Source organism: Lutjanus erythropterus, chromosome 1, assembly GCF_056507025.1.
Source record: "Lutjanus erythropterus isolate fLutEry1 chromosome 1, fLutEry1.hap2, whole genome shotgun sequence".
Taxonomy (NCBI): domain Eukaryota; kingdom Metazoa; phylum Chordata; class Actinopteri; order Lutjaniformes; family Lutjanidae; genus Lutjanus; species Lutjanus erythropterus.
Window position 1 is genome coordinate 30481991 of NC_139317.1, and position 27387 is coordinate 30509377.

Consider the following 27387-nt stretch of genomic DNA (forward strand, 5'->3'; position numbering starts at 1 on the left):
CAATAAAATAAATTCAATAAAATCAATGCAGCAGTCAGTAGCAGTCCTTGGATAAAATAAGATAAAATAATTAACCATGTAATATCACAGTAAATATCATCACAGTCTGGTATGGTATTGAGACATTTTTAAAAATTGTGATATTGCAATATTCTATAAATTGTTACCTCCTGACAGAGTACATTTTTACACACCTGTTGCTAAGTAAATTCTATTACCCTACATTAAAAAAGAACTTAATGTCAGTAGGATTTCACATTTTCATCATTATTCTGCTTTTAGGAAGCAGAAAAACATGCATTTCTATTATTCTTTTTTTTTTAAGCAAGAGACATTCCCAATAACAAGGATGATATTATATTTAAATAACTAAAATATGTGTCCAGCTCAACAAAAGCAGATATTACTGTTGAAAATAAATAAACTGTGGACCAAACTCTACATGTTACTACTTCTAGTATGGCTGTTAATAGCTGTGGGCTTTGTAGTTGTAGAGTTTTGTACGGATCATACCATGTTAACTCTAGTCCTACTCAAGACCAAACGTTTAAAATGAACCATTTACTGAGTTCAAATAGCATTTCAATTTGTAGATACTGTAAATTATTAAATACTGTATTTTTGTGTCACTCAGTATTAAGTACAAACACTTCAGTTTAACTTTCGGCCGCGCAATTGCCCTCACACTCCCCTCTCTGGCAGTGGTTCGCTCCTCACTCCAGCTGATCGGCCCAGGAGGATTCCCCGGTGGCTCTATCCGTCGTTGCCTCTGACGGCTCCGCTGTCTCAACGTCGATTTAAACTGTTTTAATTTCACAGAGACAGTGGCCGCTCGTGTCGGCAAATCGTTCCTCGTCTAGTGAAAACTTGTGAGGATAATCTGGCCAGGGTATTGACTCTGTACTCATCAAAGACAGGGGGATCCTAACGCAAATACGAGGCCCTCACTCCATCCCCGGATTCACCTGCTACGCGGAGAGCCTCTCACGGAAGACCGACATGGGGGACACGGGGAGCGAGGGCAGCAAGCCTCCGAGTAACGTTAACGTTATACCCCCGCGCTGCCCCTGTGGTTTCTGGGGGTAAGGCGAAATACCTCTCAAATATCTTGTTTGTCTTTCTTTCTTTCTCTGCCAGTAGCTAGCACAGTCGCTAGCTACTAGCGTTAGCAGCTCAAACAGGGATGAGCTGCTTTTCTTGTTATTACACCCCCCCTCCCCATTGTTTTGTAGCATTAGCTGCTAGCTAACGCCAGCTGGCCTCGGTAACCTTCTCCTGTAGAGGTAGAGAGCAGGGTAGCCGTGTGGGATTAGCCCTCCAGGTAATGTGACAGGTGTGACAGCGCTAATAAACTGGCTAGTTTTAAAGTATTCAGCTCATAAATGAAACCGTCGGTTGAAGAAACCACATAGAGCAGCTGATAAATCATAAACTGGACATGGGTGGAAACTAGCACTGATGGTTGTATCTGTTCAAATTAGCTGATAATCAGCAGGGTATGTGCTGATATACTGACACATAGTTGCAGTGACTGCCAACAAAATGGACAAACGTTGACACAGTGTGTTTGTTCAAGTTTTCCTGAACACATAAAGCCTCGAGTACATTTTATTATGTCAAGTGTATTACAACAAAATCATATGAACCCAAGATCTGGTGAGGTTTTGTAACATTTGTTGACATACACTTAACATTATATTGCTGGTGTCAGGCAAGTGTATCTATTACCAAACTATATATATATATATATATATATATATATATATATATATATATATATATATATACACATATATACATATATATATATATATACATATATATATATATACACACACACACATATACATATATATATACATATATGTGTGTATGCATATATATATATATATATATACACACATATATATGGGGGATGTAACAATAGACCAGATATCTCAAAAATGTTTCAATACTGTACCAGACTGTGATGATATCTACTGTAATATTACAAGGTTAATTAGTTTATTATTTCTTTATTTTATAAAAGGACTGATAATTACTGCAGCATTGTTTTGCAATTATACATTATTATCACTATTATATATTTTCATATTATTATATGTGTACATATATGTACACACACATATATGTATATGTGTATATATATATATATATATATATATATATATATATATATATATATATATATATATATATATATATATATGTATATATGTGTGTGTATATATATATATATATATATATATATATGTATATATATATATATATATATGTATATATATATATAAATATATATATATATACATATATGTGAGAGAGAGAGAGAGATTGATTTTTTTTCTGTGTTTGTACACACACAGTGGTACTTAGTACACAGTGGTTTGCATTTGGTGGACCAATTTACCATAAGCTAAGTTTGGTACATAGGTCCCACTTTAGATAGAGGCTTGCTGTACTATGTTTGTAAAGACAGAGTTAATTGTTTGGTCAGCAAATTGTGAAAAAAGTGCATCAAAATTTTCCAGAGCTCAAAAGTGACATCTTAATTTTTTTTTGTCAATCAGCAGTCCAAAAACTCTAAAGTTACTATCATAAATTACAAAGAAAAGGCTCAGATCCTTACATTTAAGGAGCTGAGACCAGCAAATGTTTGACAGTTTTGCTTTAAAAATGACTTTAACAGCTTATCGATTATCAAAATAGTTGTCAACTAAGTTCTTATCACTGGACTAATCAACCCAGCCAGGCCAGTGGAGACTATGTTTTCTAGATTAAAAAAAAGTTTCTTCCCCCTGTGATTATTTGGATTAGCTATAGAGCTGCATAAGCACATTGAAGTATTTAATTCATTACAGTATTTGCATGTTTTTGGAAGAGATCTGTTTGGAGATGACAGCTCACACACTGACTGCATAGAAATGATGACACTTAAGACACTGCCATTGTCACCAGTAACAGTATTTTCTGTGAACATACAGTACTTCCAAAGTCTTCTCTCATGAGGTCGTGATGACCCACTTCACTGGGGTTCCAGATATCTGTTGAGTCTGCGCCAAAATCATGGCACCTCTGAGTCTTGTTTCAATATCAAAACTAAGTACTAAAGTTTCACATTTGCTCTCAAAGGTAATTCACATTTACAACAGTCTAGTCTCACATTGTGATGATTTGCCCCAATTTTGCAACTCTTCTGAGCAAGCCCATTTTAGACAGCAGTCACAGCTGTTACATGGACACTGATTCTTGCATTTACTCTCACTACTGTTCTCATTTTGAAATCAGTCTGTCTGTCCTTGTGTTATTTTTACCCAGCATTTACCCAGGCACTAATGCAAAATTAATGCTATATGCAGTAGTTTTGAATGTTATTTTGATTAAATTTTTAGATATTTCTAGATAAAGACATTGTGACGTGAGAGATGACCTTTTTAACTTTATTTTTTAAACCAAATTTAACAGAAGTGCTGTTAATTTTAATATTGTCTGAATATGAGTCAACCCTGATTATAAAACACACTTCCCCTATCCGATAAGAAACCGGACTACTTAAGTGTTTTTCCTGACTGTTTTTCTTTCTTTTAGAGTTCATCTCTTAACATTGCGCTCTGTGACATCATTCTTGGCAGCTTCCTGTATCACTCTGTCCGGTCCACTTTTTCAGTAAAAGGCTACATTCTGATTGGCCTGTAGTTCCGTGTGAAGTGGACGGCCCAAGGTATTTAGCCATGATTCCAAACTGTAGAAAAATGCTCAGTTCAACGGGAACTATGAACCGTTTAGGGAAGATATGAACAACGGGTCGTCACTTGCAGGAAGCTGAGCAAGATTACCCAGAAGTCAGAGCCATATTATAGAGGCAGAAGAGGACTATGTTATATTTATTTATATTATATTTACACAAAATGTGAGTTTGCGTATTACTACTGAAAGGTAAACTTTACATACTGACAAACTCCCATTTCAGGGATCCTTTTAAAGACCCATGTTCTTGCGACGCATTCTTTAGAACAAAGTGATTGATTGATAGGTTGACTGTCAGAGTTTTTTTTTTTTATCTCAGTCTTTAAAAAAGTTAAAGAAAAAAAACCGTAGTGCTTCCACCTCTTCAAACATAAACATTTTCTATTTTTCTTACTTTTCTATGATAACCACAGAATGGACCTTTTCCAAGCAGTGTACCAGGTTAACGTTAAATACATCCACATAATGTTCACTTATTTGTAATGTCTCTGGGAAGATGTCCATGTACCTTACGAGGTGATCAACTTACCAGTAATTAAAGAGCACCTCAAAACATCCCTAAAAGTGTTGCCAGGTTGTCTCAGTACACAAGTAACCAGAGCACAATGCATTTTGTGATAATGAAGGTATGCTGACTGAGGGATGCCCTAATAATGTCCTCCCAAATTGTACTGTATTTAAAAAGGGACAGTTTAGTGTGGGAATCCAGCCTCTGAATTCGATTGGATTTGTTGTGAAAAGTGTGTGGGTCCTTGTATCAGCCACAGGACAGGAGGTCTGTTACATTGTGTCATTGGGTTTGGAATGGGAAAAATAGATAGGATTCACATGTAAGTTTTGTACGCTGCAGACTTGTCAGCATGATGAATGACAACATTTCAAATGCAAGTTCCTTCAGGTTTGGTGCATAGCACAAGGCCGATCACTCCTCATGTGTCTCTGTTACACAGTTTGACTTCCACATCCTCATGTCCCTTTCTGCCTCAAACTTGTTTTTGAAGAGGCACATTCAGGTGCACCATGTATCGTTTTGATTGGTGCTCTGTGGCTCATAGACAATAATTGCATCTGACATTTCAGTAAGAGTTTACTGCTTGTACTTCCTTTTGTTGTTTCCCTCCGAGAGCAGAAGGCTTGATTTTCTCAAAGTGGTCTTTGACAGTGGTGGCAAAGAAAGAACCCTTTTGTTCACTTTTTCTCAAATCAGATAACAAAGAGGTATCTCTGGGCCTCTAAATGTTGATGCCGCTGCAGTGTGCTTCCGTAAATCAAAATTTGGATTTGAGATAATTTGATAGCACTACAGACTGTTTTTTAAATTTAACCATAAATAAGAAAACATACTGAATGCCTTGTTTAGTAGGAATTTAAATCCAGATAGGTACTACAGCTAGGTTTGGTAATCAGAAGTGTGATTTTTATGTACTGTTTTATCCTTTTCACACCCAGTAAGGGTTTCTGTTTTTAAAGCATTTAATTTTGTCATGCCTAGAAAAGATATAACCGAAGACTAGTTATTTATAATCTTCTTGTGTGTGTTTCATGTACTCAGTTGTGTTTGAATGTTGTCAAGGTTGTCAAGAGCAGTTAAACTGGGACTTGCCTCACATATTAAGTTGAACATCATGTCCCGATACTCTGCTTGTTAAAAACTAGCTAAAGACACAACTTCTGTTTGATGCTGCTAGTTTTTGATCAAGTAATGGGTTTTTGGGGGAGGTTTCATTAATGTTACATTTATTTTAAGATTCAAACATGACTTTATCTAACTTTATTTACCATCAATCCAATCTATTCAATGTTGGATAGTGAAGTCAAGTTTTAAGATCTGGTAGATGCAGTATATATTGTGATATAAGCCTACAAAGTGTTCTTGAAATCAACTGAGAAAGAGAGTTGGGTGTATGTTGAATAACCAGATTGGGGTGCATTTGGCAATTTAAAACCTGAAAAAATACAAATCCAACTTTCTTTAAACAGTCTAAAATTGCTGGCAATGACTTAATACATTTAGAAACATTAAAAAGATTGTAAACCTTGGTAGAAACAATGTACCAAAATATGTATCAGTAAGTACATCATCAGATATACATTTGTTTAGTTGTGCAGACCTGTGCACACTCCATTATACTGAAAAATTGTTTTCATAGTCCAGATATACTTTATATCATGTGTTTCCTGTTTTTAGTAAACTCTGTGAGACACATGATGAAAAAAAATTCTGAAATCCATTACTGTGTCGGTACAGTACGTCATTGTAATGTATTCATATTAGCTCAAAAGATGTATAATGCTGGAAAGTAGTGTGGATTTCTGTTGCCAACGCTTCAGAGCATTGCTGGTTTAGTCAGGTAATTGCCTCATCAATTAGTTTATTAATTAACCCTATATTGTTGTTCATTACAAAACATTTTTTGATCAATAGAAGTATTGAATGCATTGCTAGCAGAGGGTGCATTGCAGAAGTAAAGTGATGAAAAATTGCCTTAGCGAATACTTTTAAGTGTTACCTTTCCATGCACTCAGTGAAAGACACAACCCAGGGTCATTGTCAGGTTTTGCATTATAATGGACTGTTATAACAGTACCATAAAGGTATAGCACAAACCCCACGGTGTAGCTTAAACGGCAGTTTGCTGTTCAACTAATCTCACTTTGTTAAGAGGCCTCTGATCCACTTATTTGTCTATATTCCAGGCAGCTGCACACCTGTGCAAGTCGTGAGGTTACTGCTACCTTGCCTATCATGAAATCTAAATTAACAATTTGCTATAAAACTATTCAGATATGTATGTATAATGTCCTCAGACACTTTTCTTGCTGTTTGGAAAGGAACATGGAGAACCTGCATATTTATGCCACCAAATGCCACGTATAGAAAGCTTATTCAATTAAAAATGGCAGGTTTTCGGCACTATTGTAGGGCCCTTTAAGCAAAGCAGACCTACTGGACATGTTACAGGTTAGGGCTGCACCTAATGATTAGTTCTTAAACAATTAATACAATAATTACTTCTCCAATTTGTTGACTAATCTAACTAATGTTAAGATTTATACAATTATTTGACTAGTACAACAATTCATTTACTTCTCTCCTTAATAGTATTTCAATATTTATTTGATCATAATCCTGAAAAATAGACACATACCGCATATTAGAATAATGATAATAGTGGCATATTTTAAAATTAGTCTAATTTCTTCTGTCATAGGCCCTCACTATCAGATGCCTGATAAGAAAAATAATGAACCTCTTATTTTAATAATAATTATTGCTGTGATCCCTATTAATTTAATCACTGTGTCAACACTTTTCTCTGAACTGGAGAATCAGTATTTTTTTTTTTTTTACCAAAGAACTTGACTTAAAACTTGTAGTGGTCATGACAAGGATTTATTTCATCACCACTCTAATATGCAGTTAAGATATTGACTGGCAAATGTAGTTTTTAGTGCTGTCAATCGATTAAAATATTTAATCGCAATTAATCGCATGACTGTCTGTAGTTAATTGTGATTAATTGCAAATTTTTATTTATTCAAAATGTACCTTAAAGGGATATTTTTCTAGTGTTTAAAACTAAAGAGCTTCTACGTACTGGTGTATTAACCATTACAGAAACATAGAAGATGATTTTGGTAATTACTGATGCTGTTAATTTAGGGCAGCTGTGGCATAAATCTTACATTGGGTGGTGGTCTAATAAATTTGTTAAGCACTGTACATACAGATAACACTGACCTGCTCAATTTAGCATTGAGGCCAAAATGCACTAAAAGTTTCAATAGAATAGTCAGTTGAAGCTTCTATGGAACTGTGGGGTTCAGATTTAAAATTCCAGCACTACAGAACCAGCAGTAGGCCACTCTTTTATGATTTTTTTTATTTAGCATTATTATTGTTTATTTCTTTAATAAAATATTGTCCTCTGGGGTGAAAAATCCCCACTTTATTCAGATCAGTCTATATGAAGACGAAAAGGTGCGCAGTATTCATGTTTTTGTATTAAAGCAACAGGATCATTTACATCAGCAGACAGCAAACTGCACACCGACAAACACAGAGGAGATGAAAAGGACAGACAGCGTGACACTATTAAAGTGTCCTAAGGAGCAGTTTCTGGTGTGCGGACCTATTTTTATGATTTTTGTATTTGTTCTTCTGTCCAGCATCCAGTACTCATCAGTTTTGGATGTGCGTGCTGTTTTTTGAGTCGACAGACAGCATCTAGACTCCTCATCATGACTTATAATAATGCAGCTCAGTGACAAACATTTTGTGGAGGAGACGAACGTTTGTAGATATTTTAATCTGTAGAGTTTAAACCACAGAACTATACAGTAACATCAAGATTCATCATCAATAAAGTTTTTATATCGGTCAGTACTTCTCACATACGCTCCCCTCACTTCCTCCCCTCTGCAGCTCATCTTGCCTTCGCTGTTGTGATCAGTCGGCATGAAGTAATTAAGTATTTAAAAGTACAGAGATCAGACTTGGAGTAAAAAATCACGCACCACAGAAGTGTACAGTAATATTACTTGTCATGATAATGAAAAGTTTTCATCTCAAGTCGGTTTTAGGTGCCTCTTTATTTACCTCTGTTTCTTTGCACTGAGCCAGTTGCCTAAATACACAAGCCTGTTTACACTGTCGGCTGACAGGGAAGCTCACTTCTGATTCAACCTATTGGTCAGGCCAATGTAACAGAACCTGTGTTAGTTACACTTCAAAAAAATTAGTGGTGTTAATGCGTTATTAATGTGTTATTAACATGTTAACTTTGACAGCCCTGGTATTTTTGCATCAGTATGGAGCAAGGAAAATAACTGAAACAATTTACAGATACTAACAACAGTCATAGATTGTAGCAGCAGTCTGGAACGTTAGTTTAAACCATTTTCTCAGTCATACATGACTGATAAAGTAAACAAAACAGCTGAATATGGTGCATGGTGTAAAGTTAACAACAGCGATGCAGAGGCCACTGTTAACATGAACAATGAACAAACATTAAGAAAATTAATTTAACGCGACTGTTACTAACAGAAACATATTTTATTTTAGGTACTTAAAAAAAGTAAACAGTTGTGTGCTGTGATAAGCCATGACCAATTTGTGATGCTTATAGGGAAGCGTCCTTTAAAATACTCCCACCTGCGAGGTTAGATAGCTGCAGCTTCTGAATCCACGCTCAGACCAGGCACAGCGGTTCATTCCGAAGCACATTATACACACTATTTTTAGTAACAGATGATGTTGATTACGTGGATGAATCACCCCAGCCCTTATCCAGGTGTATCAGTAGAACTGTAGTATATAATCTCTCCTCCACAGGTGAACCCTCTTCTGTCACTATTTTATTCCAGATAGATGAACCTTTGTCTAATAACTTATTCAGCCACGTGTGTGGCTGACAAATGTCTGTGAATACTCTCTATTAGCAGACTTCTATCTGTATTTAGGAAGTCATTTTTAATTTTACTGCTCGTGTCACTCAAACTGCATTATGAAGGCGACAGAGCCCATCTTCCTGTCTGTTCCAATCAGATGTTCTCATTAGTAACAGCAGTGGGCCAACTATGAAATAGACTGATTGTGTGCTCTCTCTTCAAACCTCACTCAACCTAACAAGCATGCAGTGAGTGAGTTTTTGCATGCATGTTTTTTCTCACCCTTTCTTACCTCTTGTAGTTCCCTAATTAATCTGTGGTTTGATTACTTCTGATTTGTGGGGCTGACAACAGGAAATGACTTGTTGTTTACCCAGTATCAGCTTCCTTCCCGCCTGTGTCCCATGATGAAGTTTCTCTATCCTTACTTCTTGCTTCCTCCTTTTCTCTTTTATACCCCAGACCACACACACCAGCAGACTGACAGACAGCCTGCAGGTTGACTGCAGCTGACCCTACATTTAGAAATGAGGACAAAGGTGTGCAACGAAGCACCCAAAATAAATAGAATGTGACTGATAGCAGCGACCGTCACGCTCGATGCGCAGACAGTAAGGACGAGGGCTGGAGAGGAAATGAGAGGAGCCCTCTCAGAGGAAAGCTACAGCCATCTGTTGTGAAAGACTTGTGCCACTAAAATCAGCGAGGCTTCAATGATCAGCCCTGCAACAACAGCTATTTTATATCAGTGATCTTTGTCTATTACAAAAGGAAAAAATGTTAAGGTAATAATAAGATTTTTTTCTATTGACATATGTGAATGATTCTGCTATTAGAAGCTTTTGTAGCTGTTGAAGAGGGCAAGTTAACGAGGTTTGTAATTTTCTACATTCGGCCCCTCAGATCAGTTGAGTGGTTGTCAGGTCAGATGTGTACATTGCCAGCACATACACAGGTACACACAGACTAGAAGCCTTCAAATTTCTGTGGGAAATCAACTGTTTGTTTACAAAATTGAGCCGACTTGTTCCACCATACTGGCATTTTCTACTCCACTGCTCCTGTATTGTACAGAATCAGTGTTTCTTAGTTAGAGACAACTGCTGACCACTGACCACTGACCTTCATCAGTGACCATTACCTATAACTATTGAATCATGTTATATAATCACTAGTACAACTAATAACGAAAACCACAGGTGAAATAAAATTCCTGATAGATCTATGTAAAAAACTTTATATCAGTAGAATTTTTACACACACACACACACACACACACACACACACACACACAGGAGCTCTGCTTCAGTGTTTAGAAGCTGCAGTCTTAAATCGCTGACAAACTCAGACCTAAACTGTACATTTACAGTGCTGTCACTGCACATATGCTGTTAGACCAACAATGTCACTGCTCTCCTTTGCTTTACTGTCAGTCTCTATCACCACAAACAATAATCAGTCGAACACTCACCCTCTCTCATGCTTGCTGCATGGATGAGTGATGGATTAGGATCAAGTGTCGGGGCAGGGACGACACTAATGGAATAAATTGCAATACAAAGCTCTGACCAGTCAGTAGTTTGCAGTATTAGCTTCCCTTCATCCTCAGGGTTAAATCCAAAATACTCCCAAATTGAGGCATTTTTCTTCTTTTTTACTAGTCCTGTAACTTTATCCTCCAGATGCCATGTTTGTCTGCTCAGCTGCACTGCAGCACAGACACTGACCCCTGGTGGCATGTGCTGCACACTAAAATACAGTGCCTCTTAAATCAGTTTACTTAAAAGAGGAGCCTGTACCTTTAGGATGGCACTGAAAATCATACAGATGGGATTTTTTAATACCCTGGTATATCATAATACTTTTATACTGCCTGAGCCTAGGTCTGCAACCAATGATCATTTTTATAGTCAATTAATCTGTTCATTATATTCTTAATTAATCAATTAAGTCAAGTAATGAAACCAAAAAATATTCACTTTTAATAGTTGACAACTAATTGTTTATCATTGCAGCTGTACATCAGTGCAGTATTTACTTACGTTTAGTCTTAGTGTGGTCAACCAACTCCTGAGAACAGTCTGTCATTCTTAAACCTCTTGGAAATGCTGGACAGTCTTCAGCAGCCACTCGTTCAGTATGACTCCCTGTTGCTTTTCACAGTCAGCATTTGTGAAATAGTGAAAATGACCTCTTTGAGTGTTTGTTGTCTAAATAATCCAAAATTCACTAAATTAGTGTATGATTTTTAATTTCTACTTGGAAGTTGAATATTTAATATTCCTGTATGGGCTGGAGGATGTACAGAAAAAGATCTAAACAAAAGTCATATCTCAGTTGATGTATCCTCCAAGCTAGTCTGCTTAGACCCTGACAGCTTCATAGCGTGGCAGCTTTGGATTTAGTAAATAATTTAATACTGTAGCCTGGATCACGCTCTTCATCTTTTCCCTATAAGGAACCCAGATGAGAAATCAAGTCTCAGCCTGGGACTTGCGGTCATGAAAACATGTTAACTCTTGCTGTGTGGATACCCACCACCAAAAGGCACATGCATCTTTTGGAACTCTTATACAACCTTTTTTGATTTAAACATTTGCTTTTCCTCTCTGCTCTTTTCCTCAGGTCGAGCAAAACTATGAATCTCTGCTCAAAATGTTTTGCAGGTAAGTTCTTGCTCCTCTGTGTGCTTGTTTGGTCAACTGATCATAGATCGGTGTATGCTGTACAGTAAGCTGGGGGGCAGGGGTCAAAGACTGTCTCCACTTCTGTAGCTGTGCTGGAAAGGCCTTGAAATGACGAAAAATGGAGAAACAAGTCTGAGAAAGAAAGTTGGGTAAAGTGGAGTGTTATCCTCACCCCTATGATATGTTTACCATACAGATTGTTATGAAATTGTTTTAAAGAAAGGACATTTTACCATTTTCTCAGTATTAACTCGTATACATTGTCTCTATCCAGCTGGGATTTAACGCTGCTTTCTTGCTATTTGTTTAACAACTCTGAAGCAGTAAGTATTTTCTGCCTCTTTTCACCAGTGAGGTGACAGATTTGTCCTTACTGATTTAATACTTTCAAATGTGGAACTTCTGCTCAAGTCTTATCAGAATATTTTGTCCCATTTCATCCTTTGACAAAATCAGTGTGGGAGCTATGACTTGAAAACTGCGTCCATTTACCTAAGAATTCAATTTAAACAGCCTCTAGATGAACTTGAACATCATCCAAAGATGCACCTGAGTCCCCTCTTTGCCACACTTGTTTGGCCTACTGTCCAAGTTAACAACAACTTCATACTCCAAAGCTGATACAGATCACCATTTGACTTTTTGCAGACATTCAGAAGAAACAGCCAGATGATGATTGTGCCCCAAAGGCCTCTTCGAGCGCCAGCAGCAGCCAAGCAGACATCTTCTGTAATGAAACAAATAGCAGCATAAGTCAGTCACTGATGGTGATGCCTAACACACCAGGAGACCCTTCGCCAGGAGAAAAGGGAGCGTCATCTCTACCTACTCAGGATGGTAAGATAGTCTGAAATAAATGTTATCAGTTGGGATGGGGCCTCTTTATTATTCCAGATGAGTGACTTGCCTTGAGCCATAGTTTATTGACAGATGTATTTTTGCCCCATTTTTCTTTGAACCTATGAAGAGTGGAGCACTCCCACTCTGAGGTGAATAACTTAAAGGCTATGTTTAATGTGTGTGTAGTGTGTTTTAATGCACAAGCTTTAGTATCAGTGGTCAAAACCACTACAGAGTATTATAGCTTTTTGTCCAGGGCATGTTTCTGTAGAAGACTGCTACTAGTTTCTGCCAGCTGAAGCAGCAGCAGCAGCTGCAGCGCCCTGGCTATATTTGTCCTCATGGCACAGATAGAGAGAATGATAGGAAAGGGTAACCATTCAGAAGTGAAGGTTTTAAGAGGACACCTACAATCGCCAGAGCATCGGTCATTGCTATACAGTGACAAGGTTATTTGTGGCAGGTCCTGGACAGGACAGTAAAGTGGCTACCAAATAGATGTGTGGAATTGTGGAAATATTTCCACATATAAACCTGCTCCTTTGGTACAGCAGGAGCTTGTAAGTACACCCTAATAGAACTGACATGTAATTCACCTAAAAACTAACAAACTCATTCATTGGTGTTTGCTTATTTATGCACCATCACGTTTAAACTTCCACTTAACTAATATTTAAGCTCAGTAAGGAACCAAATAAAATGACTCAGCCTCAGCTGTTCATTGACTGATGCTTAAATATTTCATATTCTATGTTACTAGAGCTGGTACAAGTCTGATTACAGGACTCCAACCCAGTAAATAATACTAAAGTTGCAATGCTTAGTTGACTGATCGATGAATTAATCAACAGAAAAATAATGCCAACTGTTTGCATAATCGATTAATTTGTATGCAAAAGCTCTCAAATATGGATAGTTTCTGGTTTTCTCTGTTTTATATCATGGCAAGACAACACACCTTGGACTTTGCAAAACTAGGATGGATATTATTCATTATTATATAGACCAATCAATTAATCAATTAATCTAGAATATAATCAGCAGGTTAATTGATAATGAAAATAATTCTTAGTTGCAGCCCGAATTATAGCTACTTTTTTAAGGTAAGGAAATGTTTAATATCACCACTGTAGAAAATAGTCAAGTCAAAAGCCATTAATATTTAAGTTATAAGTAACAGAGTTGCACTACACGTAAAGGTGAAATGTGTTCATTCGACTGCATTTCTAGTCTTAAACATTTCCAACCAACTTATCAGGATCAGGTGGAAATCTTTTTTTTCCACCCACAGTCAGCCGTCTCTTGGCTGGCTTCAGTCTTCAGTATACATGCACGCTCTCTCCTTCACAGATATTTATCACAGTCTCTGTGAAAAAAAAAGAAGCTCACAGCATAATAAAGGATTCCACACTCCCCAGTCACGGTCTTTTCATCCTACTACCGTGTGGAAAACGGTACTGCAGTATCCGGGCAACCGCCAGAAGACTCTCCATCAGCCCCGCGGGCTGTTACGATTATAAACTCTGTTCCTTTCAGGGCAACCTAACATGTGACCCAATCTGTCAGTCTTGACTGTTTGGCTTCTATATTTGGTTTAGTGAAAGTGGGAGCATATGCATGATTATGTATGCATTGTATGAAACTAAGGATTTTGCCCATGTGGGTGCGCACTAGAGCCTTGCATGGCCAAAAACTTCAGCCCTAGCCCGGCTGGTTCCCGACAGGCTTGCAGACGTCTAGTGCACACCACTTCTGTGGTCAGAGGAGCAGTTTCAGTTGATTATAATGGACGCAGTCTGGTGTGGCCATGCTGCAGCTGCCACGCTACACTGCGTCTGTACCCCATATATTTTGGACGAAAGAATCTAATGTCGTAATTTCTTATTTTCTTTCTATTTCTCTTCTTTTTTCTTTCTATATGTCTCCCTCAGAAGTATCCAGCACAGACGCAGTCTTCAGTTCACTCTCCACTCCCACAAAACGGTCCTTTGAGTCAGGTATGCCTCAGCTCTACCATTACAATGTCCATAATTGTCTTTTGCACTGTGCTGCTTGTCATGTCCACTTACAGCATTGGAGTGGAGGACCCGGTAGCATCAGTGACACTGGATTGATTTCAGAATGGCCAGGTTAATTGTTCTTTCAGAGGAAACAGCAGAGGGAAGGATAATGGGGACACAACAGAGTGTGTCTGCCAGAAAGTGCAAATATAAAGCCAATCAAAGGTTACTAGAGTTAATGCTGGTTACAGATATACATATACATATGCAGTAGGTGCACAGAATAATAAACCAGACATAAGATAAAGAAAAGAGCATTGTAGCTCACTGGTCAGCACTGTCGCATTGTTCTGTGTTTGATTCCACAAATCAAAGAAACACAGTTAAATTATTATAGAAGAAATGAATCGCATTGAAGCACCTGTGACAGAGCTCAAACATGTGCAGGTGTGCAAACCATAGCATGAGGCGGTTAAAATAAATTGGACAAGGCAGGTTTCAAAAACACTGCAGATTTTCTTCTGGTGTATTTTTTCCCTGTTTTGTCCTTTCAACCTTAGGTGACACAACCTGCTGCACTCGCACACGTGAGCACTTGATTTGGTGTGTGAACATGTTGATCCCTTGTCTAATGCAGCAGGTTCATGTGAGCACACACATGCACACACAGCGTAATTTAAATCTTGTCCTGTGCCTGACTTGATGCTTCAGTTTTCTCTGTATTTCAGTTAATAGCCTGGATACACTTTGGCTTTGGTTTGTGCAACCTATTACATTTATAATCAGCTCAAAGTGCAAATGTGTTGCCTTTTTTTGTTTACTCACATGTAAATTTGATATGTCTGCTGGTGTGAATCAGCTACAGAGATTTGCCAGAATAACAAAATGCAGGCATGGAGGAAACAGTTTTTTTCCTCAACATGCTCTTGCACATGTACAGACACACATACTCTCACACATATAGGGATCGATGAGGCAGGCTGGGGGGATCTGGCTGCTCGGCTTGGCCTAGTTCTCAGAGATTTATTGAGCGCTGATCAGCATTCGGCCGGGCCAGGGAAAAAGTCTGCAGGATTGATGAGAAAAGCTGAGTTGAAATTCCAGCCGACCATTGGAACTCGCTACATGCTCTTCCTGTCTCAGGTGCTGGGCTGACTGTAATCTAATGCAGGAGAACCATTCATCTCCCGAGCGCCTATTTTATTTAAGAAGCGTTTTTGTTCCATTGTGCCATCATCAGTTCTCTCCCCCAGTTGCAGACCGCATTAAATCAGAGATGATGTCTTTATGTGTTAAATGAAAGTTGTTATGGAGCCTATTATTGGAGGTCCTAAGTTTTCTCCTGAAATTCAAGCCGAAGCTGCTGTCCTAGACACACAAGAGATGAACGCTTTTTGGATCATTACGTGGGTAAGAGAGTAATAAAAAGTGGAGAAGGTTTAGCTGCAAGTATATTGGTAGATTAAATATTTAAAAACATTTCTTGCCGGTCGATTAACCTTCATATGCTTCTGTATCTGTCCACAACAGAAAACCGATTTCTCCACAGCTATCTATGCCTTTTTCACAATTCTTAGTTTTGGATTTCTGAAACATAGAATGAATTTTTCATATAGTGCAACCTCACACTGGGCATTTTCAAATTCTGCGTAAGATGAACATTTTGACTTGCTATTATGCCATTGTTCACTTTATTTTCAGTAAATAACTTTTGTTGACAATAAACAGATGGGAAAGAAGTGTGTGAATGCTTTGCATAGACAACTTTTGGCCCAATAGATATAAAACAATGATGTCTAATACCCACTGTTAAACTAGCAAGGTTTAAATATTCATGTTGTATTTGGCTCCAGACTTTCAGTTGCTCACTGCATGAACAGTACATCCATGATGTCTTGCCTTTGTGAAAAATACAGAAATATTAAAGGGATAGTTCAGATTCTTTGAAGTGGGGTTGTATGATGTACTCACTGTGTTAGCTACAGTAGATGCTGCTCGGCAGACCCCCAGTTTGGAGAGTTTGGATGCTGTGGATGTGACAGCAACAAAATGTATTTTAGACACTTAAAAAAGGCCCACCTAAACAAATCAATATCAGTTTAAGTGCACACCACATTTAGTAGGGGTGTAACAATACATCGAGATATTGATTCAGTGTTCAGCAATCAAATATGATCAATGCAAATTGAAAATATGGAGCTATGTGTCATTATTAAAATGCACCTTTATTTTGAAATTTCCATATCTGTCTGTGTCACAAATGTCTGACTGATTCAGTCATAAATTTGTCAAATCAATTTAGCTGCTGTTGGTGAGTTGACATACAGTGCCTAGTGTCCCTTAGATGTTTTCCACTTTTATTGCTTTTATTAATGGAATCATGGTCAATATAATTTGACTTTTTCCTTTAATGTCAAAGTGAAAACAGTTTTATACAAAGTAATGTCAATTAAATGAATATGTATAATGTAAAATAAGTGATTGCATAAATATTAACCCCCTTCAAGTCAGTATTTGGTAGATGCATCTTTGGCTGCAATCACAGAGCTGAGTCTGTGTGGATAGGTCTCAGTCAGGCTTACACATCTGGACACTGCAGTTGTGTCATTCTTCTTTGCAGATCTGCTCAAACTCTGTCAGATTGCATGGTAATTGGACATGAACAGCCCTTTTCAAGTCCAACCACAAATTCTCTATTGGATTGAGGTCTGGGCTTTGACTCGGTCACTCCGGAACATTCACCCTGTTGTCTTTAAAGCATTTCTGTGTAGCTTTCGCTGTATGGTTCAGGTCATTGTCTTGCTGGAAAATAAATCTTCTCCCAAGTCATAGTTCTCTTACGGATGGAATCAGATTGTCCTCCAGGATTTCCCTATATTTTGCTGCATTCATTTTACCCTCTACTTTTACAAGCCGTCCAGGCCCTGCTGCTGAGAGGCATCCCCACAGCATGATGCTGCTACTGCCATGCTTCACAGTGTGGATGGTATATTTGTGGTGATATGCAGTGTTTGGTGTCCGTCAAACATAGCGTCTAGTCTGGTGGCCAAAAGTTCCAGTTTGGTCTCATCAGACCAAATAACCTTCTTCCATTTTACCATGAAGTCTCCCACATGCTTTTGGGTGAATTCAAGTTGAGCTTTCTCTTTGCCACTCTCCCATAAAGCTTTGACCGGTGAAGAGCCCGGCCAACAGTTGTTGTATGCACAGTCTCTTCCATCTCAGTTGCTGAAGCTGTTACCTCCTTCAGAGTAGTCACAGGTGTCTTGGTGGCCTCGCTTACTAGTCTCCCTCTTGCAAGGTCGCTCAGTTTGTGAGGATGGCCTTTTCTAGGCATATTTACACATGTGCCGTATTCCTTCCGTTTTTTCATGATGGATTTAACTGAACTCCAGGGGATGTTCAGTGACTTACATTTTTTTGTATCCATCCCCTGACTTATACTTTTCAATAACCTTTTCTTGGATTTGCTTGGGGTGTTCTTTTGTCTTTATAGTGTAATTGTAGCAAAGAATACTGATTAACCAGTGACTGGACCTTCCAGACACAGATGTCTTCATACTACAGTTACTTGGGACACATGCACTGTACTCAGGTGATCTTCTTTTCACTAATTGTGAGACTACTAGCACCAATTGGCTGGACCTCTGTTGAATTAGGTCAGTCATTTTAAATCACTTATTTTATACTAGTGCTGTCAATTGCTTAAAATATTTAATCACGATTAATCGCATGACTATCTGTTATTTGCAATTAATTGCACATTTTTTATTTGTACAAAATGCACCTTAAAGGGATATTTTTCAAGTGAGTAAATGTAATTCAAATGCAACTTTATTAAATCAAATACATTAACCAAAAACAGTGACAAATACTGTCCAGAAACCCTCAAAGGCCCTGCACTTGGCATTAAAAATATGCTCAGCTAACAACATGACAAACCAAAATTTAAACACCACAGAACCAGGTCGCAATTTATATGCATTTATTTATTTATTTAGTATTATTATTGTTAATATAGTTTATTTCTTTAATAAAGTATTGTCCTCTGAGGATAAAAATCCTCGCCTTTATTCAGCTCAGTCTATATAATGATGAAATGATGTATGATATTCATGTTTTTGTATTAAGGCAGCAGATCATTGACATCAGTGTCACTCTGACAGTTTAAATCAGTGAGGATGTTTTAGACCACAGCAGACAGCAAACTGCACACCAAGGGGATGAAGAGGAGAGACAGCATCTGGACTCTTCATCATGACTTACAGTAATGCAGTGCAGTGAGTGCCGGTCAGTTTGGCCTTTTCAGAGACAGATATTTTAATTTGTAGCGTTTAAACCACAGAACTGTACAGTAACATCAGGATTCATCATCAATAAAGTTTTTATATCCGCATTTCACACACACGCTGCTGGTACTCCTGCTTCTCCAAACTGTGAGCATGTCGACTGCCATCTACTGTAGCTAATACAATGACTATCAGTTCACTTCAAATAACTGAAGCCATCATTTAAAATATAAAAAATAATTTCGTACGTATTTGTGTCTCCAACCTCAGAGTCGGAAAGCGACGTTTCACCCGAGAAACGAGCAAGAGTGGGTGAAGTGCCAGAGGGTGAGGAGTCTTCATCATCATCTTCATCTTTGTCTGCATCATCATCATCCTCGTCTCGCAGCAGCTCCAAACAACGGAGCCGCAAACGTTGCCACCGCTGCCAAACCAAACTGGAGCTGGTACAGCAAGAGCTGGGTTCCTGTCGCTGTGGTACGATGATACGACACTATATACACCTGAACACACATTTTAAAACCTGCACAGGCACACTCAAAAACAAGAACACACACATAAAGTAGTGGTAGCTGTTATTAAAGACCTCAGTCTCGCATGTGTATGAGGTTATAAATGAATTTTTTGGTGGTTAATATTGGCATCATGAATGCATAGGTACATGTTGGTTGACTTGCTGACAGTTTTTTAAATTTTTCATCCACTGCAATGAAATGAATCTACTACCTTGTGCGAGTGTTTGTGTGTTGACGGAAATGTCGATGACCAGAGTGCTTTTGCTAGCCTTGGGGGACCATTACAGAAAGCCTGAGTGTTTCACATTGCACATAAAACATAAGCCAATTACCACGAACACTAATGCAGTTTAAACCAATACTTGGCTTGCTAATCAACTTGTTTGCATACAAATTAAAGTGCTTAAAAAGTCACAGCTCTTCACTGCTTAAAGACCATCTGCTTAAACCCACGCAATAATTTCTAAATTGGAAATTGACTTGCCTTTTTTTCCACCAGGCGCTGCTTAATGCATGGGCCATCCATCCTTAATAGTACGATGCTTACTATGAAAACATGCTTTTTACAGACTGAAGGGGAAATGGTGGCAATTATAGTGATTTCTGACTATTGCAGTAATTGTAGATTACTTTGCTAATGGTTCTGCAGAATGTCTCACAGTGTAAGCCAAGAAGGTCTGATAATGAGTTGAAAGCACAAATGCTTTTCAGATTGTAAATGGGGAGGAAAATATAGCTCCAGCTGAGTATCTGATCCAGTGTTGTCACACTCAGTAGATTTCTGCTGTTACACAGTGACTATGATATTATTCTGACAAGTTGTAAGTGTGACATAGAGTAAAGACGCTGGAGTTTAAAAAAAGCCAATTAAATCATTCATGTTCTCCTCTGATGTGGAGATCCAACAGAAGCAGGACTTTTATTCCTGGCAGTACTTCCCCTTGTCTTTCATTTTGCAAGCTCATTTACTGTTTGATAAATAAACATGTATGACTATCATTGTGGTTCGTTTCAGATCAGAAGTATTAACCAAAGGATGCATTCAGGCTTGAGCTATAACACCAAAATTAATATTATGCTAATTAAATCAGGATTATCTCAATACTGATGTTGCAATATTTACTTTCTGTACAGAATACTAAGATTTAAGTAAATTAAAGTATTCATGTAGACAGTAGAAGCATAAACACAATATCATTCAAATTTATACTCAAGAGTTTAAATATATAATGCTGAGACAAGGGCTACAAATTTTGTACATTTGCCTTTTCCCTAACTGATTGGGTTGAGTTGGACACATGAACAATCAATAATGGATTAATAATTAATAAGATAAAACGTATGTGTTATTCTTAGTTTGAGTTTGATTTAAACAATTGTTGTGGTACATTAGGGCATTCACAACTACTGCATTTTAGTAGTCATTAACTAAAGTAGTCAAGTAGTCATGGAGGGTATATTATAAAATTTTTTAATGTTTTTTCACCCAATAACAATTATCAGTTCTCATCAAAAAGGTCTCAAATACAGCCAGTAAAGATGTGCATTTTTAATTGGTTAAATTCGTAACAGTAATTTGTCATTAAAATACTAAGTTAAAACATCTGCTTTGATGTGGCGCCAGTATATGAGAATAAGCTGTTGTACTGAGAATAGTAAATAACCACTCCGTAATATTATTATAATCACACAGTGGCTTTAGTTCGTTTGGCCTACATGCTGTGCAGCAGCAGAGATGATGAAATCCACTTAAGTAACTAGCCTATTAATTAATGTCCTTACTACAATGACATAATGTAATGTGAGGTTATAAAAGATTTCTGGACAGTTTATGTGTGTGTGTGTGCCATTACTCTTATGAAGTGGATTTTTTTCATTTTTACCTTTTAGGTGGAATAAATATTTAGGACAGCCTGGATTTCATACATCAAAAACTTGGAGAAGTTGAAACTTACTGTAAACACATAGGTTTCGTCATATCACCCAAAAGCTTTCTCATATCACTGAGTCACTGTTCTTCCAACTCATTTATTTTTTAAAACTCAATTTATGTTAAGGTTATAAAACATCAGCAGCAACAGCTTGGTGGATTTTTTTATTTGAGGTTTCTAAATCAACAAAACCACAGTTTTTTCTTTCTAACTTTTGAAAATAGTATCATAAAAGAGTCTGAAATTCTGTAATTCAAATTATTTTCACTCAACTGAACTGTTGAATGTGTTGGCAAATCAATGTCTGTATGGACTCGTTGTTTGTTTGGCTTTAAAATAGACTGATATGTATAAGATATTGTAAATGGTATTAAGTATCTTGAATTAAGCTTTTACCCCTGTAGACAAACATCAAGACAGTTTTCTGTACTGTTCTTTTATTACTGTAGGCAACTAGACATGGCTTTGATTTCCACTGTTGCCCCGTGGTTATGGGTAGTATTGAGCAGCATCCCTTTAAAAATTTCAAATGTTACACAACTTTCTCCTTTCCAATCCATTCGTGTGCGCTGTAATCACATAGGTTTTAATTGCATAGCAACCAGCTGTCAAACTGGGCTTTTAATCACCGCTCATTGAATGCCAGCAGTGTTATTATGTGTATTAATGAATGAATTGAAGACGATGAGAGCTAACGAGCTTCTCTGAGCTTATCGAGCCTCCTACAGTGGCAGGGCCTTTTGTTGAGAGTGCTACAGTAGAGACAGAGAGTCAATGAGAGAGATGAGGGTTGTCTGCCTTTGTTGAATAGAGTCAAAAGAGGAAGCTATCAACTAGAATGTCTTCTCTGGTAACAAGACCTTTCACAAAAGCACTGTGGCAAAGCAGTAAATATTATCTGCCCTTGGCTATTAAAAAAAGAAGATTTTAAGGGATATTACCATGCACAGTATTTATTGCTTTTTTAGCTTTTTGTATAAATTAACTTGCATGTAGAGATACATGCTTAAAGGGATAGTTATGAGTATTTGGGGTACAGTTGTATGAGGTACTTCAGCACAACCTCAGTTAGGAGAAGCAGACAGGAGTGCAAAAAAAGGTGAAAAAAAAAAAAAAGTCCACCTAAAAGAAAAATCTGTTTAAATGTACTCTATATTCAAAATATTTTAAACACTTCACCTTCTTGCCAGACAGCCTTTTCGAGCAGGAAACCAGCTTTACACAAGCCAAGTGTCGCTCTCCAGACCAACCAAACTCCATTTATAGTTTTACCTCACAGAACTGGTGAGACTTTGGTGGGTCTAAACTATCATTTTCAAACACCAAAGTTACACAATAAACTAACTGATAGAAGCTGCAATAGACCAGCAACACCTGTATTATGTGATGTAAAATGCATATGGGGTTTGATCGGTTTGGAGAGAGTGATATTTGGCTTATATAATGTTGGTTTCCTGTCAGACAAGGTTGTCTTACAACAAAGTAAAGCAATGAAAATATAGTAAATGCACTTAAAGTGATGTGGATTTCTTTTTAGGTGGACCTTCTTTTTAGTGACTAAAATATCTTTTGCTGCTGACCCTGTCCACAGCTGTACATTGCTTAGCTTCTGTGCTACTTCTCTCAGCTTCTCTCAGCTTCTCCACACTGGGCCAGCAGCCATCTACTGTAGGTAGCACACTGGCTATTGATAAGTACCTCATACAAGCCCACTAAAAATAATCTGCCCAATCTCTTTAGTAAGGTATTTATCCTTCAATCTTGTTTTTCATTGCGTGTCACAGAGATATTTGTATCTTGAACTGGTAGTAGCTGAACTTGCCAAACTAATCTCTGTCCCTCTCTTGCCTCTCTCAAGGTTATGTCTTCTGTATGCTCCACCGACTCCCAGAGCAACATGAGTGTCTGTTTGACCACCTGGGCCGTGGTCGCCAGGAGGCCGTCCTAAAGATGGTCAAGCTCGACCGCAAGGTGGGCCGCTCATGCCAGCGCATTGGAGAAGAGTGCTCCTGAGCAGCTTTTACCTCCAACAAATCTCGGTGTTCAGACGGTGTCTTAGCACTAACAGGGATTAGATTATTTTTCTTTTGCTCTTCTCATTTTTGTTTTTTCAAGATTTTTGCAGGATTTTTGGATACAAATCGCCACCCTCTTCTTTTAAATTATGCTCGCTCTTTTTGAAATCCTACTGTTAACCATGTACCGGTTGTTTTTCTGCTTCCATTGGCTTGATCATATCCCTGCTGCTAAGATGCCTTTTGGAAAAATCCAAAACCCAGGAATGACAGAACAATAAACAGCAAAGGAAATATACGATTTCTTCACTTTTTTGCAAGCTCCTGACTACGCAAGTGTGAGCAGAGTATGGATGAATGAAAGGATGAAGAGAAGAAATACAACGCTTTATACAAATGTTTGTCCCGGAAGCCAGTTTAAAACTATACTCTTTACCTCAAAAAAGAAAAAGCAAAACAAAGAATGACAAAGAGGAGGAGAAAGAGGGGGAAGGGATGGTTACCCTTTGTGTACACTTCAGCTTTGGCGCTGTTTATAGACTGTGCTCTTTACCTCAAAATCAGACAGAGCTGCTTTGTACTCTGCGCCGAGCATGGACTTGGTGAAGCAAACCGAGCTAGCCAGTCTCAGTTCAAGTCAGTGTCTTACCCCCTTGGCCGTCCACTATCCCTGATCCTAAACTTTTAGAAACACAAACACCTGTTAATCATCCGCCTCAGGTTATCAGGATATCAGAGCCCAATCTTCAGCCCTCCTCCAACCAACTTACATCCTTCTCTTTTCCTCCTCAGGACACATTTTGCTCCTTTGTTTGTTTTAAGATTGTTCCGAAGGTGTTTCTGCTTTGTTGAGGAGGCCGTTGTGGACGATGAAACTGGGGTGAGAACTGTTAAGTCCACCATTATACTGGTGGGAGTGAGCTGGTTGTCCTTGGATTGCGCACAGATCTGTCTTCAATACCGGGATGTGATTGATCAAGACTTAATTCATTCGTGGATTTTTCTCTGTCTTCCTCTTCTTGTCTCGGTCTTTGTTTCCTTATTCTCCACAGCTCTCCCACATGAAGACATGTCCGCTTGGATTATGCGCGTGCCGGATGTGTTTGAATTTCAGGAAGACAACTTTAACAGGACATGACGTATATGAAAGTGCGTACCATTTATGACTGGACCTGAAATGTCTGCATTCTGCACATCCACACGTTATTATGCTTTTGCAGATACACGTTTTTCTGTTGTTTTATGTGCTCAGCTGTTGTTCACATTGAGCACAAGCAGGTGAAATCAAACGTTGCTGTACACGTTGAGTTTGGACTGAAACTGAGATGACTGAGTGTCGCTCAGAGGTTCCTGTTTATTAAGATGGGTGATGGTTGTTAAAGTTCAGGTTTATCATAATGTCTTAGGCCTTCATTTCAATGATCCACATTTTTAAGGTGATATTTGGCGCCAGCTTTGATACAAGACTTCATATTGTTTGGTTTTCACTCCCTTTACCTGTACTTTAATGTCCCTCCTCCCTTCAAAACCCCATATTTTTCCCTTTCCAGCTAGCATTATGTGCTCACATGCATTCTCTTCCTTCTGCCTTTCACTTTCCTTTTCTCATCTTTCCCCTTATTGATTGCTCTATTTTTCCTTATTTCACCCCTCCCCTCCCCTTGTCTTGCTGTAGATGAGGGAGGTGGCGCTGGGCTGAGCAGAGTGCTGAAAGTTAAAATCAGCAAATAATTACTTTCCAAACGTTTTCCTGGTGGACTGTGGAATGAACAGATAATGCATAATGAATGAATATTCTGTATCTTAAAGAAAACCTTATTTAACCCCTTTTTTTTTGCATTTCACTTACACTTTAGTGTAGAGCTGCTTTTTATTTGGTTGTAATGAGGTTATAGAATGGGAAGATGAACATGAAAAATTCAATATTTTTGTTTCCATTGCTTTACTTTTTGCTTCCCCTTTCCAACTTTTTCTTTTACTGAGAAAGAATAAACTGGATTAGACAAATTGTGAACTTCTCTAGTGTACTTATTGACATGTTGGATGGGATGATGAAGGTATCTTTTTTTTTATCTATCTGGTTTGATTGAGCTGTGCACTCTGTAAGAGGAAATTTTGAAGGAAAGGGAGTTGGAGGAGTCGAAATCAACTTTTTTGCTCAGTGTCCTGCAACTTTCCCAAATCCTATTTTTAACTGTCCCAGATTTTTTAACTTTTTTTTTCAAATTGAAGTTCTTGTTTTTCATTGTGAAATTGCAGCTCATTAAAATTTTCCTTAAAGCTACTGCAAGGAACTTTCATATTTTGGTGATGTTGGAGTCCCTGTGGACAACAGCAGTCGTTCACCACCATAACCACAAACTATTACGTAAAAATGCAAATGATCTAAATAAAAGTCTATGTCTGCTTCCTTTTATCTGGCTTATCTCACTTAAACTTTTGTAGACACAGTTTGTCATTTAATCTGATTTCAAGGAGAATCTGACCCAGTGGCAGGCATTAAGAATAACTGTACTCCTTGTAGTAGCTTTCAGACAGCTACAATAGGTTGTATATAATCATATAAATTTTAAAAATAAATTTTTTATACACTCTCATGCACTGCATATTAGATGACATGTAAGAGAACACATATTGATAATGATCAGTATGTTGTAGCTCATAGGATATGCAATCTATCTGGCAGATATTTATACAAAGCTACTTTAAATAACACTGCATATTAACATTTTTATAGTGTTCAACCATTAATACACAACCAGATGTTACAGACCACATTCTGCTTACTAAGGGTGTTACATGTGGAGGAAGGGCTTATCTCTTTAAACAAATACCTGCATATGAATTTGAAATTGTCACCAGACGATGGCCAATGTGGTTCCAAGGTTGGGAAAATACTTTTGATGGATACAAGTCAAGTCAAATTTTGTTTGTATAGCCTAATATCACAAATCACAGTTTGTACAGGACTTTACATTACAATCTGTACAGTGAGCAACATCCTCTGTCCTATAAACACTTGAAAGAGTAAAGAACCCCTATCCGGTGGCAGCCATTAAGAATAATTATACAGAAATAGCCAATGTTCTTGTGGATGGCCTTGTTAATATATGTGTCATATAGAGGCATCAGTATTAAATTGAGACGGTTTCATAACCAGTTAAAAACTCCTTATAGTATCTTTAACGTACATGTTAAACAAATATTTTGTGGGGTGAATAAAAGTTCAGAAGTTGAGCCATATTTTTGGGCTAACAATGAACGATTGAATGAGCTAGGAGTCATTTACATCTGCTGTTGAACTGTCAGTATATCTCTTTATTGAGGCTTGATTTTTTTCTTTCAGTTGAGAAGATAACCATTTAAGATTCCCAAGGATTCTTTTATCCAAATAACAGCTATTTGGAAATTTTCTCCAACATTGTTATAATAAGTTTGAATGCATGTGTGAGGTGAGGTTGGTGAAGAGTCGAAGCCTTCTTGCAACATGTTGCTGGCTCTCTGCCATGTCCTCACATCCTGCCAATTTTTTATAGCGATATAAACGTCTGTTTACTGCTCACAGAGGGCTGCTATAAAGCTACTCTCATTTACTTAACAAATCTGTTTGAGTGTGTGTGTGTGCTTGTGTGTGAACATGTTTGCCCGCTAATGGAGAATTTTAACTAAAGAGGCTTCTGATGGTGGCGATGAGTCTTGTGGGCTGGCTGCACTAATTAATGTTGTGAAAAAAGAAAACATATGTAGCCATGATCAAAAGGCATCTTCAAACGTTGGAGTTGGCCGGCTGCCAGCCTGAGCGTAATCTCCCACACTCCTTGCCCAAACTGAGGCAAAACTATGGAAGTTACCACCTAAATGTGAAGTACTTTCTCTGTTGTCAAGGTGGTTGAAACTTTAAACAACACTGCGGGGGTCACAGACGGTGTTTAGCTCTCTTAAAACTTGCCCTGCGCGTCCTTGTGTAATTCT

At 37.9% G+C, this 27387-nt stretch overlaps 1 protein-coding gene across 2 annotated transcripts; it reads left to right on the plus strand.

Moving 5' to 3' along the window:
• Window positions 1-712: 712 nt before the first annotated feature.
• On the plus strand, window positions 713-25422 carry LOC146333112 (AN1-type zinc finger protein 3 homolog). 2 transcript variants are annotated; one of them, XM_084719616.1, is made up of 6 exons: window positions 713-1082; window positions 11764-11804; window positions 12474-12662; window positions 14597-14662; window positions 19219-19431; window positions 23259-25422. In XM_084719616.1, exons 1-6 carry the CDS (start codon window positions 1000-1002, stop codon window positions 23411-23413), a joined length of 747 nt encoding a protein of 248 aa, XP_084575742.1. In that variant the 5' UTR covers window positions 713-999; the 3' UTR covers window positions 23414-25422. The 2 variants fall into 2 exon arrangements, with proteins under 2 accessions (XP_084575742.1, XP_084575750.1); XM_084719624.1 differs by having other exon boundaries at window positions 14600-14662.
• Window positions 25423-27387: the final 1965 nt, after the last annotated feature.